Here is a 16,633-nt window from a genome sequence, read left to right as displayed (position 1 = left end):
AAGCTAATCTTCGCACGGTTGTATCACACGGCAATAAAAAAAAAAATTTAAAGATAAAAATAAGAACACGGCGTGTTAGGAAGACATGCGAGGCATTATGGTTTGGACATTGGGGGTTTAAGAACACGAGTCCCGATGCAGTTGCCATGCACAAGTACTGAAGTTTAAAACCAGAGCTCTTTGTAGTATTGCTTATTTCATTTTGGTATCAAAGAGATTCTTTTCTAATTAAACGTAGAGAAATTAAGAGGAGAAAAAGGGGGCGGAGAACGATTAATAAAAAGTTGAAAAATATGCAGTAAAAAGTATTGTACAAAATATTAGTCAATCGACCTATATAGAGATCTTCCCGTCTCTCAGTATCGTAGTAAAACAAAATACGAAAAACAAGAAATAATCAATAATCACTGGTCAAAAGCTCTCAGTGTAACAGATACGAATTATCAAGATTTTTAATGACACGGCGCGATGGTATTTATATGTAGCGCTTACACTTTGGTATCTGGCCTGATCGTTACATAAAATGTCATTTTGACCAGTTGAATAAATTTATATAAAAGTGCCCATTTGGAATTAATGTTTAAATTACGAACCGATTAAATGGCACCTTTTAACGTCGTTTTCGAGAGCAAAGTGCATCCGTGGGTACCTGCTGCGCCCCTTTCGTGACTCCGATTGAAAGTAATTTCTCGCGTTACAAGAGAGGCGAATAACGAGGGGGCTCTCTCTCGAACATCCGTCCCAGAATCTTTCACGGCGTGTTCGTGGGACGCGTACTGCTCGTCCGTCCGTCCATCCGTCCGTCTGTCCGCGATATCACACGGACACACGCGGGTACACGTTCCCTCGGGTCCGTGGCAAATCGCGCCCCAGGCCCACCCCCTTTCTTTTTTCCCGTTCGGGTCCGCCTGTCCTATATTTCTTGCTCCACGTCGGAATGCCAGACGCGGCTCTTTACGCTCTCTTTCTCGAGAGAGCGCCCCGATTTCTCCCCTCTGGGTCCCGCCGCCACCCCTTGCCGCCTCCGAGCTTCGTTCCTCCCCTCGACGCACACGCGTGGGACCACGTAAGCCTTTCTATTAATGATTTTTACGGCCTACCTTCTTTTTTTGGGATCTCTTTTTTTTTTTTTTCTTCCCAACGAAGACGGACCCGTCTACTGCCGGTAGAGAAAGGGAAAAGGGGGGGAAGACAAAGGTGCGGTGTGGGGATGTCCCCTCGGGGCGCAGCGACAGGCGCGGCTGCACCTGCAGAAGTCAGCACGGTCGCGAGTAATTACTATGATCAATTAAATAATTCCTGTAATTAGACCGAGCTGTGGACGTAATGATGGTCGTCATTGTCCTCGTCGTCGAGAGCATCGTCGAGATCACCTCGGGCGCAGCTTCCGCGATGATAGTTTCGTTGTACCGACCGTGAGCGTTAATTCGGACAGCTTGATGGATAGTTCGGCAAGAAAAAGCGCGCCGACCTGGCTGATTACAGGACGCTCTCGCCGAGCGGCATCTCGCAATCACGCGATCTGACGTCCCGTCTGATCGATAAGGGGCACTCCCTCGGCTTCTGCCGCGGAAAACCGCCTGTTCGGATCGATCGCGAGATCAATTTTCGTAGTTAGGTGTAGAAACTTTTGATTTTGAAACGCACAGATTTTTTTTTTCTTTTTTTTTTTACTAAACGAGATTTAACTACCTTTCGTTCTTTCAAATGTAATTTAGATATGTATTTTTAATTTTATTTCTATGCGAGCGTCTTTGTGAGAGATAATCTCGATCAGCGTTCGAGTGCGTACTTTTGCGAAGAGATATCCATCTTGCCCACGAGAGGAGAGAGTCGGAGCGCACGGGCACGACGGACGACGAAGCCCCGACGTGGGCAAGTCGCAGCGCAATACGCGAACACAATGTTACGTCGGACACGTGCAGCAACCTTTGATATTCACCGGCCGTACCGCGAAGTAACCAGGCTCCACCTAGACAAGAGAAAGAGAGAGCCGTATCTCATAGAGATACGCAGCGCGTTTTCCGTTCGGCGACTTTCTCTCTCCCCTTTTTCCTTTTTCATTCTTTCTTTTTCGCGAGATGTACGTCGACCGCGAGACGTAAAATATTTCAGAGGCGGTTAAAGGCTGCGGTGGGAAATCTCGCGAATACACGGCGACGTGCGAGACGGACTAGAGAAAGAAGCTGCGCGTTGCGTCGAGTTCTCGGGTGCGATGAGCGCGGGAGATGAAAAATCGTCGATCCGTCAATGGTTTCACGCGCATTTGAGATCTATCCGTCTGGTAAATGGCAATGTCGAATTACGCGAGATGCGGTGGCGCAATGATAATTAATACTGCGACCTGGGAAAACTCATTACGATCGAGCGAACGTCAGTACGCGCAAAAGAAAAGAAAAGAAGGAAAAAATTACGGGAGCCGTGCTCGTGACGCGTATGTATCCCTCGCTTATTAAGCTATCACAGTTTGCTGTTCGCAAAACGTTTACAAAAAATATCTCTTCATGTATTGACTCTTTCTTCTTCCCTGTGCGAGAGCGGCCGATTTTTCTATTAATTCAAGTCGCACGTGTGTCGCGTGTTTTTGAAAAAGCTTGAAAATGTTGCGTCCAGGAATTTGAGATCCGTCGAACAGTAGGCGATTAACGGCGTGGTTTACCGAACATTAACGATTCATGCGGCTCATGAATTTGTTAATATCGATTAACGGCGTCGCCGGTAAACATCGGGGCGTAAATGTAACATCGTCGCGCGACGTGCGTTCTCTCTTCTCTCTTTTTTTCTCTGCCGTTCTCGTGGACGGCACGTCGCGAGGTGTCCCGTACTCGCCCACCGTCGGACGTCACGCGTCCACTTGGTAATAAAGCGCGGCGAATTGGGTCGCTTGATACGGTACCCGGCAGCAGTCAATAAAGGGAGATTCCGCGGGATTTATTGTGCGCTCGAACGTTCAACGCACAACCGCGTCTAGGCGCGAACGTGCCGTGACCGTCAGGTACACCGAGAACAATTAGGCTAACAATGACTCTCAAGCGGCGTCCGGGTCACGACTTCCCCGGTCGGCGTTGCGTCCTCCCATTTCTACGTGCTTCACGAGTAGCACGTACTTTTTATGGTCGATTGCGCGATAATAACGTCACTGAATGAGAAATCCGGGTTTAAAATAAAAATTGCAATTAATATCAACACGCCCTGTTTCATGTTTTCTTGCTTTTCTCTCTCTCTTTTTTTTTTTTTTTTTATTTTCTAGGTGCATTTTAACGTTTGTAAACTAACAATTGTGAGAAATTAATAACGTTGAAATTTCAGCAGTCATTTGCGGTGTAGACATTAAAATTAAATTTACAAAAGACTGCGGATTTAAAATCAGAATTACAAATAATAACAAAATAAAAGAATAAAATTATTTTTTACTGTTGAATGCAAGTTTAATGTTTAACATTTAAATAAAATTGTAATAATAAAAATAAATTTTTTATTTAGAAAAAAAGAGATGCAAAGATCTAATTGTTGCTTTTCCGCGATGCTAATTTGTTAGCGTAACAAAATTCGCCTGATTACACTTGAACAGTATCCACCGCGACAAGTTTGTACTCGTGAAGAGAATTGCATGAGTGAAAAGAAGAGAATTTTATTATTAATAAATGAAAATTTAGTTTTTTATTGCAATGAAAAATTCTAAGAACCCCGGATTTATAATTCGAGACTGATATATTTTTATGCTTATAAAGTAACACGTGGCTCTTGCACTTTTCAATTTCAGCATCCTTTGATGGATGCTGTTAATAGCTTAGATTACAAAGTATCGAAAGCTGTAGGCCGATAAGTATCGCCCTACCGAATTGCTAATAAGCGACCGATTTCGTGATCTCTCCGGCGATCTGCCATCCGCATTTAACTTGTTTATTGTTGGCACAACGACGACGAGAAATGGGAAGGGGGATCGATTGAGACGTCCGCTCCTCGGAACACGCCAGCCCTAAGGGCTCCGGCTAATTGCTATAATTAATTGCGTGATTGCTATAGTTAGATCGATCCGGATTGCCAGTTAGAAGAGTGTAGCTTCTGCCACTGTAATGATACAGTCACAGATACACCTGTATCGACGCGACGATTGTTCCGGCTCGATTCAGAAACGCGCCAACCGGAAAAGTGCGGACACATGTCAATTCCGTCTATCACCCGTTATACCTTTATGATTTTATCTTATTAAAAATTAAATTTAAACCCACTTTGTAGGATACTATAATATTTAACATTAAAATTAATAATTCTCAAGTTTACCGCTAAGACTTTTCATCAGTGCGCTAAATCTTTTATTATAATTTTGCAATATAAATTTTCTCTGTTTACAATATAACTCGGTAACTCCTAAAGGATTCTATTGTACTTACAACGGTCACGGTAACACTTGAATAATTTAAGTTCTCGATTACGCAACGACAGAGTAGAAGAACCTTTAACGAGAGATCGGTAAGGCGTCTGAAAAAAGCAAGAGGTTTAACGATTCGACGGGGAAGAAAAAAAATATCGGCCGGACCGGCGGTGCGTTTTTACGACACGGTAGGGCCTCGGCTCTTTATGCCGGATCGGGACATTAAACCGCCATCTCTTTAAAAGCGTTGTATTTCTTTCATCGACATTTGCGGTCCGACTGAGTTACAAACAGAACTTGTAACTTTCACATTCTCCGAGTGTAGCCGTTCTACGGTCAACTCGAGCAGTCAAAGACGTTTATCGAGCGTGGCGTGCGCCAGCCCTTGTCGTAGACGATATCAAAACAATTTCATCGGTGCGCAAAAGATCGCGCCTCGCTATTTTCCGCGAAAGGTCTGTTATCGACCTGAGAAATATGATCCGTGACATCCCCCTAGAAAAAAAAAAAATTATCGAGAGTCGCACGTGTGATAATAACATGTTGCGCGGCGATACTTGCGGTTTAATGATTAGGGGTTCGCGTTAACGCGCCACGACGAAATTACAGCATCGCTGGATAAGGCATGCCTTCGCGAAAAAAAGGGAAGCGCGAACAATTGCGGAATCGGAGGTACACTTATGATTAACTTCCTTTGGTACCTCCACACTAATCTTCCTCAATAATTTTGTGAGGCACGGAGGTTCGATCAGTTCGAACGAAAAATCGGAAAATTAAATAGGATTACTGTAGTCTAGCCACGGTTTAGGAATAAAATTTTCCTCCCCCGCGGAAATTTTATCGCGAACTCGCAGCTGACACCGGACAAGCGACATTTCGGTCTCACGCTCATTATAGCGTGTACACTTATTAACAGGCGCGTCAACCTAAGTTTGCAATTCGATATAATAAGAGAGTCGATAAATCGACTTTTATGATTGCAGTTTGGGAGAATTAAGACGAGTCTTGTTTTTTTTTTTATTTTTTTTTTCTCAACAGAGAAACTGAAACTTGTATTTCCTTGCGATGAAAGAACAAGCTTCAGGCACCCACGCGCTCATTATCCATCCTTTCATCGTCTCACCGGCGATAAATCTGTATTATGTCCTTGTAGGCGATACGGCACCAAGTGCGGCGGCTGCCTCCAAGGGATAAACCCGCAGGACCTTGTGAGGAAAGCGAGGGACAAGGTTTTCCACCTGAATTGCTTCACCTGCCTAGTGTGTCGGAAGCAGATGAGTACCGGCGAGGAACTGTACGTCCTGGACGACAACAAGTTTGTTTGCAAGCAGGACTACCTGTCGGGCAAACCGCTGCCGGACACGCATCACGTGCACGGTCATCACGGTGAGCTTCCAAAACATACTCCTTTCATCATTATTAATACTATATCGCATAATAATAGCATTGCGATCGTATTATCGCATTTATTTGAATACAAATGCCGCATAAAAAAAAAAGAAAAAAGAAAACGAACGAAAGTAGATTGTATAATATATTCGCAAACTGTATTGAATGAAAAATTATTTTAAAACAAAAAGAATTCTATTTTAATTTGAGAGAACTATTTATTCAACGTCGGACAATTAGATTCTTTTTACTACCGACAGTCCAGTTAATAAACAATTCCGCGATCGAAACGGCAAACAGAATCGAGAAAGTAAAGTTGGTCTACCACAGACTAGTCTACTTCGAAGTATCACAGTACGTCTGATGTGTACACTGTCTAACTCCGTTTATCGACTCGCCGTGGGATTTAAATTTAAGTGATATCCTGAGAATCCACGTGCTCGCCGTGTTTGCGCTCATCTGTCGCCCATCGATAACGAGGCTAATCTCACGGCACTTCTAATCACCCGGCGATCGATAATACGATCGCGATATTTTAACAGCATCCGATCCTTATAAAGTTCAACGCAAGTATTTGTTTTATTTTATTCGTTAAGCCGAACGCGCGCAGTTATTTATGCGGATTAACATAATCTCGTATTTCTTGTGCAACGGATACGAACATTATCGGATATGGATATTTAATGACGCGGGTATGCGCGGAAAAATAATAATTAGTTGACGCGCAGCGATGCACGCTCGTTCGTTATGCCGAGTCGACGTTCTTTGTCTTTTGTTTTTTTTTTCTCCGTTAAAATATAAACGAGATAGAAGATATTTCATTGTCAGACCCGTCGATGTACTAGAAGCATATTAAAGTTTCGGTCTTCAGCGGCGGCGGCGGCGGCGGCGGCCTAAATACGTCGCGATTTCGACGTGGCACGTGGCTGTCAGCGGCACGCGGCGATCGATCGCGGCTCGAAAATTCGCGCGAAATCGCGCCTGGCGTACGATTCGGCTCGGCGAGCAAACAAAGTCAACGCACAATCGCCTTCCATTATATCGATCTCCGCCACCGCCGTCACCGAAACGCGGCGCCGGACCATCCGGCAAGAGGGGTGTAGGGGCCTGCATTATCGCGACAGCTTCTCGTCGCGCGACGACCCTCTGACTTCCCTCGGGGTCGCTAGGCCGATCTCACGCGTTTTACGATCGCCTCTGTCGTTTCCGTTCCTGCCGCCGATAAATAATTTTATCCTCCGCCCGCGAGAAAGAGCGGCCCGTCGTAAATTATCGCGCCGCGCCGAGACGCGGCTCCGTACCGATCTCTCGACGTTCGGCCAGAATTATCAAAGACCCGGAAAGCCGCCGATTTGATATATATTGATTCCGCTGGCAATTAAAGCCGAAGAAACGTTCTCGCGCGCTACGGGGTGTCTCTCCGGATCGAACTGTGACTTCGAGAGAAAATGATAAAAAGTATCAACCGTTGTCGCGCGCTGATATCACCGAGGTATCGATACTACTTCGTTAAATTCGGGCGCGCTGTACAAAGACCGACGAGGCCCATTTTTCGAGTGGCTCGGAGTTTCGGGATTTATTTTTTTGAGCGGCGAGGGGGTCACAGTTCAACGCGCACGCCGCCACGGATTTTACGGAGTCAGGATCAGCTTAAAAAAAAAAAAAAAAAAAAAAAAAAGGGAGGGACCAGCGGCGGGTCAGCGGGATCGGGGGAAGCGGAGAGGGCAGGTTTTTCACGGGAGTTTCTACCCTGGAGAGAGAGAAAGCGGCAAGCTGTGAAAACAGCGTGGTGTGTATGCCACCGTGAACCACCGTACGTGAAGGGAGCTGGAGAAAAGCGGAGGCCGACGGCGCGAGAGAGACGGCCGGGTCGGCTCGGTTTCACGAGGGCCCCACTCGTATATAAGCCGTGAAACGAAAACCGAAAGGTCGTTAGGCAGGGGGCGAACCTTTTGTCGTTGCCGTTGCCGACGTAGCCCGAAACCGCAAAACGCACCGACAACCCGTTTCTCCTCTCTCTCTGCGTCCCGGCCGCCTTTTTCTCCCGGTGATCTTGAGACCCCGACGAAGGCCCCGTTGTGTATCCGCTCGTACGTGAGACAATGTCGTGGGACAGCCGCCGAGCGCGGGAGAGCGCCGCGAAATGATTTACGCCTCGGCCGCGACCGATTCGGCCCACCGGCTCGGCTGTCGATGAGTTTCGCGTGAAGCGTCGTCATCACCGTCGACGTGATGTTGTCGGCGATCACGAGGGATCCCCGAGGCGCATACCTGCGGGCGCGGGAACGAATTTGTAAGCCGCGTCAAATGTCAACTTCGAGAAGCCTGCCTTCGCGGAAGAATCCTATGATTTTTCGGGGACGGTTCCGACGTTTCACAAACAGATTTCACGGAAAAGGATTAGCTATTAAACATAAAAACGGGATTAGAATAAAAAGTGAGACGACAGAGAAAAAAAGCAACAGAGATCTTTTTTTTTTCCTTTTTTGCTTATTTGCAATAAAATAAATGAGTGACGAGTTAATCGGATCTGCATTTGGTCAAACCTTTATAATCTATTTTACTGTCTTTGTGTTTTATTCTATCGATTATAACGTTTTTTTTTTATTTATTGTTCTTAATTGCTGATTATCGATAACGGTAAAAATAAAAGCTGGTACGAAATCAAGTGCTCGAAATCTTAGTCGCGTGGAGAACAAATCCGACGCGCAACTGGGGGCGGAATGTTGACGCGAGCCTTCGGGATGATTTCGGGCCGATGATTAAGCGACATGGCCGTCTTGATGCCCGACACTTTTTCAACATTAATCTCTGCCATCCGCTCGGCCATTTGCCGGTTGTCGAATCCGCGGCCGTCGTCCTTCCCTCACGCCGCAGCGCGAGACGAGCGCGCGGTAATTATGCTCATAGGGACGATTAATATCCGGAGACACCATTTTTTCGGCGGTCTCTGCCGTAAAATATATTGCGTCCGGGGTATTTCGTGCGCGACGCCGCCATTAAATCTGGAAGGCAAAAGTCGACTTTCAAGCGTTACCTTACCGCTCACAACCGCGTACTTTACAATCCAGGTAGCACCGCCGATTAAATTGCTCTGAAAAAGAAGTAACACAATTGTTCGAACGTATTTCTTAGTTTTCGAGCGCAGCGTTAATTTATCGCGACATTATTACGCTCTTCCATTAATAAAATGCAATTATTTGTCTTGATAAATTGCAAATTACGTCAGTGCGTGTACGTAGTTCGTTCTTAATTATATTATATATACCCAGGCTGTATATCGACGAATGATCAAGTCCTCTTTGAAACATCTTGTACAGATTCCTCTCCGTCAGCGAGCGTTTTTCTCTTCTCAAGCGAAACGTCAATTAAAAATTATATCACTCGGGCTACTTTATTTTTATCGGAAATTACTTGCGTTTGAACATCAATAATATCTACATCACGATAATTTGTAGTTTATTTCCGCGTGTGTGCTGAAAATTCAATCGCTGATTTCGAATTATCTCGCAATTGCACAGAAGCGATGAAAAAAAAAGAACATATATAAATTTTCAATTAATAAATGAAATTGGAAATAAATTATTTCGGCGATCTCGCAAGTTAGCTTCTCGTTCATTTGTAATTATACAATCTCAGAGATGGCTTGGAACCGGAACATCTTGTCGGCGCCGATCGCGGCGCTTGTTAGTTACGCTTCTGTGCAAGAGAGGCGAATGGCGAACGATGCGGATCGTTGTTCTCGAAATCGGCGGTTCGGTGGTCGATGTTATTAAAAAGGCCGGTGTCTCGCGTCGTTCACGAGCAGAACCGTCCAACCTGTCGGCAGGCGGAGACTCGCTGATGGGCTCGGGATCGGAAGACGAAGACGAGGACGGTAGTGCCCACCATCACCATCACGATCCAGCTGTACGCGGCGCTCATCTCGGGACTCATAATATTGGCCCGGGTGGCCCTGGCGACCAGGCTGTTGGTCACGGCGGCGAACTACCTCTCGGCAGCGACCCTTGCAAGCAGGAGGACTCCGAGGATCAAGGTAAGTTCTAATACGAAATATGATAACGAAATAACAGTGTCACATCGGCAGCAATTATATGCTGGGTAGATAAAATGTTTAATCAATTCTCGCGATGCAGACATCTCTCTAAAAAAAAAAAATTACTGTAGTAAGCAAAAATAAGATTTTATTATCTTACGAAAATTGTATTCTATTGATTATTTAATAAGCGTGGTGAATATTTTTCCGCGAGTAAATCGGGAGGTTTTCTCATTAAACTTCTAATCTCGCGTTTCTAGGCGATACGTGCAAGCGGTATCAACGTTACAAAGTGGAGATATACATTTTTACGATATCGACAGTTTTACGCAGTGCGAAACTGCCTCTCGACAGCAAGAGAACGTCTTTATTACGTCAAACGCGAATGACGAAAGATAAATCTCGCGGAAAGAAAGGTGGGATCGTAAACGAAAGTCAATATCGCGTAGCTGAGCGTAAAGGGCAAAGTGCACGCGTGAAATATCCGAGCTGTCATCTCGATTACAGTGATTAGACGTTCCGTATGTATCACCTACACGCGTGCAATGCGTACCGGCGGACTGCTGCAAACGAGCCGAGGCCGTGTTCGTGCCATAAATTACCCGACAATACGTGAACCTCGATCGAGAGCAATCGATTGGCGACTCGATTAAGCCACCCCTTCGGACCGCGTGTTGTCACCGCGTCACCCTTAGAGATCGCGAGTTCGTGACGTCGCGACGTGGGCGAACGCCGAGGGCGTCGTCGGGTGCCGTTTCGACCCATTATATCGCTCCTGCTCTTTTATCGCGCGCACAACAATCGGTCCTTTAGCTGTACGCTACGCCAGCCTCACCCTCGCACGGGTCTACGTGTGTCACAAGCGCCTCGTTGCCCCCTCTGCCCCCCTCCCCTTGATCGGGGAGGAGAGAGAGCGGACGTCTTGACGAGGGGTGGCCCCCGTTGTGCGGTGTGACACTGTCCAAACATTTTCTTTGTCCCGCGGTTAAGACCTACCCGGTACACGCATATACGTATAGTATATAGATTAACGTGGAGAGTCGGGGACTTACGTTCGCGTATGTGTGCATGCGTGTATGGTGGCACCGCGCGATGCACACGTGTGTATGTATGGGGGGCACGGCTTTCAGCGTCCGCGCGCGGCAGCAGCCACGATAATCCGATGGGGGTTTCGCATCGCTTCCGGGGGATTGGCTCCGATTGTTGTTACCTCGATCCGGCCGATGAAGATACCGGGATACACGGGGTGTCCCAGACCTACCGCGCGGCCTCTCAGCCGCGATTACCTCGGCGAATCCAGAGTCGATTATCCCTTCGCGCACGTTTGTCGTCAAGCCGCGTCGTCCACACTGGATTCCTCGTCTATTTTAGGTTTTGTCAATTATGTTTATATTTTTTAACGTAAAAATTAGGCAAGAGTTTGGACTGAGTTCACGTACAAGAGGGAATTAATTAAATTACGAGGAAAAGAGCAATAATTGCGTCAGCTTTGTTAAGATTGTGTGACATCAATAGCTAGTGTCTCGTATTCGAACGGTCGTCTTCTTCAACCTTCCGATAAAGACACCCGATAAATATATCTGTGCACGATTCTCAATCGATCCGATCGACAAGCTGGGGTCTTTTTTTTTTTTTAATTTAACTTTAACGTTGCGGTATGAGAGATCGCAACTCGACGGGCGTCGCTTAGAAACTCCTGTAACGCAATGATGACTCGTGTCTGACGATGACAAGTCGTTTCTGAGTTACTGACGAGTCACGCGTCAGCGGATACGTATAGTTCGGGATTAAGAAACCGACTATCCCTCGACCATCGACGAGTAATAACAGACGCGCGGCGTAACGTTGAAAATATTGTGTCAGCCTTTTTTTTCGAGCGCTGATACCTTCACAGCTTGTCCCTATAAATCGTGCACGATCGACGGCCCCGTCTGTTAAAAATTAGAGGTCCGAGGATACGGAATTACTCGGGACCGTTATTTCGGTATTTAGGATAAAATTTCGGTCCGACGTTTACCAAGATTTAATTTTCTTTTCTTTTATGGAAGAAACTGATTCTATCGCTTTACTTGTATCACGCATATTAAAATCATAATTAAAAAAAAGAATTAATTGTTTGTGTGCTTGACTTTGGTCGCAACTCGGGAATTTCGAGAAAGCGAACTCGGAAATTCATCTCGGAAGAGTCGCGTCTCTATCTCTTTGAGAATTAGGTTCCTTGTCATTGTACGTTTAAAGCAGACAGAAACTCGCTATCGCAGGAGACACGAACTTCTCGCGACGACCGATTTCGCTGGCGGCCGTCGAGCCGGCTATAGTCGTTCGCGAGATAGGCCCCCCAGGTGATCGTTGTGCGATTGTCACGCGATAACTCGACTTCGATCGGTTGTAGGTTCCCTGGATGGCGATCCCGAGACGAGGGACAGCCAAACGGAGAACAAGAGCCCGGACGGCGGCGCCGGCGGTGGCAGCGGCGACGGCGGCGCCGGCTCGAAGCGACGCGGTCCACGAACCACCATAAAGGCGAAACAATTGGAAATCCTGAAGACGGCCTTTTCGTCGACTCCAAAGCCCACCAGGCACATCAGGGAGCAATTGGCGAAAGAGACCGGCCTACCCATGAGAGTCATACAGGTGGGAAAAAGCTTTCTTTCTCGTCATGTTTACGGTGAAATTTCTCCCGTTTGTAAAGTAGACCAAAATAGACTGTTAAAACTAAAACAAAAAAAAAACAAAAAAAAATTAGCGAAAAAAATAGCCGCAAATTTTGTATAATTTTCAAGAATCTGTCATGTTAACATTTATTTTTGTGGCAGTTTATAATTATAAGATGACCGAAAGGCAGCAGAAAGTCCATCGTGTACATAAATAATTCAGCGACTAAAGAAGCGGTCGGTTCGCTCTGGTTTCAGGTCTGGTTTCAGAATAAGAGGAGCAAAGAGCGTAGGCTGAAGCAGCTGACGTCGATGGGCAGAAACCCTTTCTTCGGAGGTTCGCGTAAGATGCGCGGGTTTCCGCTGAACCTTAATCCAGGCGCCCTCGGCGGCGATGATGGACCGCCGCCCTTCCCGTATTTTGGTCCGGACAAATTTGAGTTCGGCTACGGCGGTCCGGTGACTTTCCATCACGAGTTTTTCGGCGCGCATCCGCCTCCGCATCCACACGGGCCACACTTTGCCGGTACGGGAAATCCAGGTGAATCTCCCGCCATCACAGATGATTATCGTTGTCATTATTATCGACGCCCCCTCGCTGTGCTCGGACTGGAACAGATTTCTAGTCTCGAGACAGATAATATCAACGCGGAAATTCAGACGAAGAAAACAAAAAATCTTTTGTGCGAATAATTGATCGATATTTCTGCGCGAGAATTCACCGTTTTAATAATCGCGCGGCTTTTGTTTCGATGATACCAAAACGCGAAGTAAAAAACGGGGGGGGGGCCCGTCTCTATCGAAAGTTAGGGGCCTAGTCCCGGAATCTCGCGTAATTATAATAAACCTCGAATCAAGTAGGTAGGCCCCCGCGATAATTATGACAGCCGGTTTCGGAGATGGCCGAGCGGATACGAGATCCCCTCTGAGAGCAGTACGTAATCTGTTTCTGACAGGCTTGGACCCGGCCAGTTTAGCGGGCATGGCAGCCGCAGTGGCGGTGGCAGGGGAATACCCACCTCCGGGCGCGGGGGGCGGCCCTCCGGAATTTCTCACGGGGCCCCCCGGGCAGGGGCCCCCTGCGCCCACCGGCGGCAGTCCCGGAGAGTTCCTGGCACCTTCAGGTAAGAGGGAAATATCCCCTCCGAACCATTACCAGCGAAAATCGGTCGAATCGCGATCGCCAATCTACCTCAGGTCTGCCCGCGAGCGGACTTAATATTTGCGTTCGTTCCGATTTATTAGCGGTATTTTCGCGAGGCTGCGACCATTAACTTGCAAGAGTTTGAACGACCCGTTTCTCGCGTCAAAAAATAATATTCTATCTGAGAATCATTTTTCTTTATGGTTAAATAATTTTTCTCGTTAAATTTTAATAATTAAAATTAGACATTAATTTTATTTTCATAAAATTTTATATTTATGTCCGTTTTATATTTATTTTTATAGACTTTAATCTGGGTTTACATTTTATCTTTAAAAAATTTTTAATATTGAAAAAAAAATGCAATTGGATTAAGTCAAGATTAAAATTAATCTTTATTGTCAGACGCGGGCGTTAATTACTTTTCTTAACTTGGGTTTCGGTAGTAGTACGCACAAATTAATGGTCGGAAAGGGAGATCGCGCAATGCTCGCTTCGTGACGATTATTCGTGACGATTTATTATACACATCTCTGTTACATCGAACACGCCGCGTCGTGTTAATTAGGAACGCTTTCGTTCCGCGGTATCGAATCGAAACTGTTTCACGCCATTCAACGTTTCACGTTGAAATGAAAATTACACGTTGCCGTTAACCTTTCGCACGCGGTAATCATTTTTATCGCGCGGCATCGTGCGCCTATTATTTCGTGCACGAAAGACGCGCTCGCGCGATGGATTTCTAGCCGATTAGGACTTTCTGCAACAAAGTACGAGCTGCGTGAATGTCATTTTCCTCTGTGCCCGTCGTACGGGTAATTGAGATCTGGCAGTCACCTGGCGTGACCTTTCGCGATACGTTTGAAACTCCGGTTTTCTAAACGTGCGTCAGATACGCATATGCGTCTTATCCGGCTGTCACCGGCATATCAATCAAGTTGCGTATGCGCGTTATTAATTTGTTGAGGAAAGTGCCGGTGAGCGATAGCCGCGTTAATAACCATATTTATATAAAGGAGCGGCGTTTAACGTAGTTAACGTGGGCTTCTGACGATCCCGTGAGACGGGTTTGAGAATTTCGTAACGCGGCGTATTTTTATCGTATTTTCTAAGATACGTGTAGCAAATGTTACGTTACGCGTACGTACGATACTTGCGAAGGGTAGCACGAGACTTGAGCTCATCGAGACTTTTATTTGCCGACTTTGTAAAATGGAAATGACACGGGAAAATAATAAAAGGAGAGCCCCGGTGACAGTTATAGGGCAGACGTTTTGCGAAAGATGCCACAGTAGCTAAAATGTATAGAGCGGGCGTTGCGGCTATCGGGGATCGCTTTAATATTTATATACCGCCGGCGGCGGATTGTCCCGGACTTTCGCGGGACTTCCGGCCGGGTTCGTCGCGTCGCGTCGCACACTGTGGGATTTAAATCTTAATTGGCATCGACGCCGTGCGCGTTTGCTTGTTCCCAGGTGGCGGGCAAGGTAATCCGAGCGGCGGCGGCGGCGGCGGGAACGGCAGTGGTCCAGGCGGCGGAGGCGGCGGCGGCGGCGGGGTCGCGGGCAGCGGGTTCCTGGAGCCGCACCAGATGCAGAGCGAAGGGCTCGCCTGGTAGTACGAGTTTTAATTAACGTCCCTTTTACGATAATAACAATTCCGCCCGCGCGCCCGAAAGCCGTACGGGAGGTCGCGAGAGCGAGGAACCGGCGACGACGGCTGCGGCGGTTTACGACGAGTCCGGAGGGCGACGGAATGCTCGACGACGCTTCGTTGCTTCCTCCCCCTCCTTTTTCTCCCATTGAGTTTCGCCCGTTTCCTTTCACCCTCGTTCCTCCCATCTTTTTCGTTTCGCGTTGCGACTCGCGATCGCGAACGACCTGCCCGTGAGAATCAACTCGTTTCTCTCCATGTAAGATACGATCGCACGGAGCGTCACCCGCGCGCTTCGATTCACGGCTACCGTCGTGGAAAGCACGGTCTACGCTTGTCATCTCTATCAATTGCGCACCACGGCGCCGCGACGCCGACGTTATTTTATTATTATTAATATTATTAATTATTGATTATTATTATTGTGTATAAAAATTCGAAGAGGTCCCTATCGTGTAATATTGTACCCCGCCCCCTCCCTGTTGATTATTTCTTTTCTCGACGTTACTTTGGAGATACCCTGTAGATATCTGCTGTTGTACACCTGATAAAGACACGCGTACCGGTCACTAGACACATACACGCTCACACACACACACACACATTCACACAGGCAAAGTCATACATGCACACGAACAGATATACAGATACACGTATCCATCCACTTGGACACGCTGTACTAATATTATCATTAAAAATCTAAATATAAATAGGAAACGTGTAATTTGTATCTGTTAAGAGCGGCGAGATCGATGTAAATACACGCACGAGGAGACACGCAAAAAAAAAAAAAAAAAACATCTCTCTATTCTTTCTCTTTGCTGAAATGCGCGCGTGCCGATTTGCGCAAGACGACTGGTCTTACTCCACCGGAAGTAAAATGAAATAGAAAAAAAAAAAAATTAAAATATATATATATATAAATATATATGTGTATTGCGACGCGACAACACCGAGAGTAAGACAGATCAGGAAAGAGATGCGCCGCCGCGACGCATAACGATTATAAATACTATTATAATAAACCACCTCGTATTTCCGTATGCGGAGCTGTGTATTTCATTTCCTTCTGACCGCGCGGCGCTTCCCTTGAGCAAGCATTGCGTAAAAGGACGGAGGTGAGTGTCTTGGCTCAAATTATTTTGATGGGCCACGCTCCTCATTCGTTTTGTTAAAACGGTTGCGTAAACTACGTCTGCCGTCGGCATAAGTGCCACGCTTAAAATTGCCACAGACTGTAAAATGCGCGAATTTATAATTGGCGCACATTCTTAATATTGAGTAAATTTAGAAACACGCGCCGATGAGATTCACGAGTTTTGAAACAACTGGAAATGTAGCATTTCCGTTGAACGCGTTCATTACTTTTGACCGTAGCCGAC

At 46.5% G+C, this 16,633-nt stretch overlaps 1 protein-coding gene across 3 annotated transcripts in view; it reads left to right on the top strand.

Moving 5' to 3' along the window:
• Positions 1–16,294, top strand: part of Lim1 (LIM homeobox 1) — a 30,498-nt gene extending 14,204 nt beyond the window's left edge. For 2 of the 3 annotated variants that reach the window (XM_070661465.1, XM_070661462.1), the window contains 6 exons: positions 5,529–5,761; positions 9,573–9,800; positions 12,193–12,434; positions 12,713–12,980; positions 13,411–13,578; positions 15,074–16,294. In XM_070661465.1, the coding sequence (XP_070517566.1) occupies positions 5,529–5,761; positions 9,573–9,800; positions 12,193–12,434; positions 12,713–12,980; positions 13,411–13,578; positions 15,074–15,216 (1,282 nt within the window). In that variant the 3' untranslated portion in view covers positions 15,217–16,294. The remainder of the gene's footprint in view (positions 1–5,528; positions 5,762–9,572; positions 9,801–12,192; positions 12,435–12,712; positions 12,981–13,410; positions 13,579–15,073) is intronic. The other variant, XM_070661464.1, reaches the window with a different exon arrangement.
• Positions 16,295–16,633: the final 339 nt, after the last annotated feature.

This window comes from Cardiocondyla obscurior, linkage group LG09 (assembly GCF_019399895.1).
Source record: "Cardiocondyla obscurior isolate alpha-2009 linkage group LG09, Cobs3.1, whole genome shotgun sequence".
Classification (NCBI taxonomy): domain Eukaryota; kingdom Metazoa; phylum Arthropoda; class Insecta; order Hymenoptera; family Formicidae; genus Cardiocondyla; species Cardiocondyla obscurior.
The sequence above is the reverse complement of the archived record's forward strand: the minus strand, read 5'-3'. Positions and strand labels throughout refer to the sequence as shown.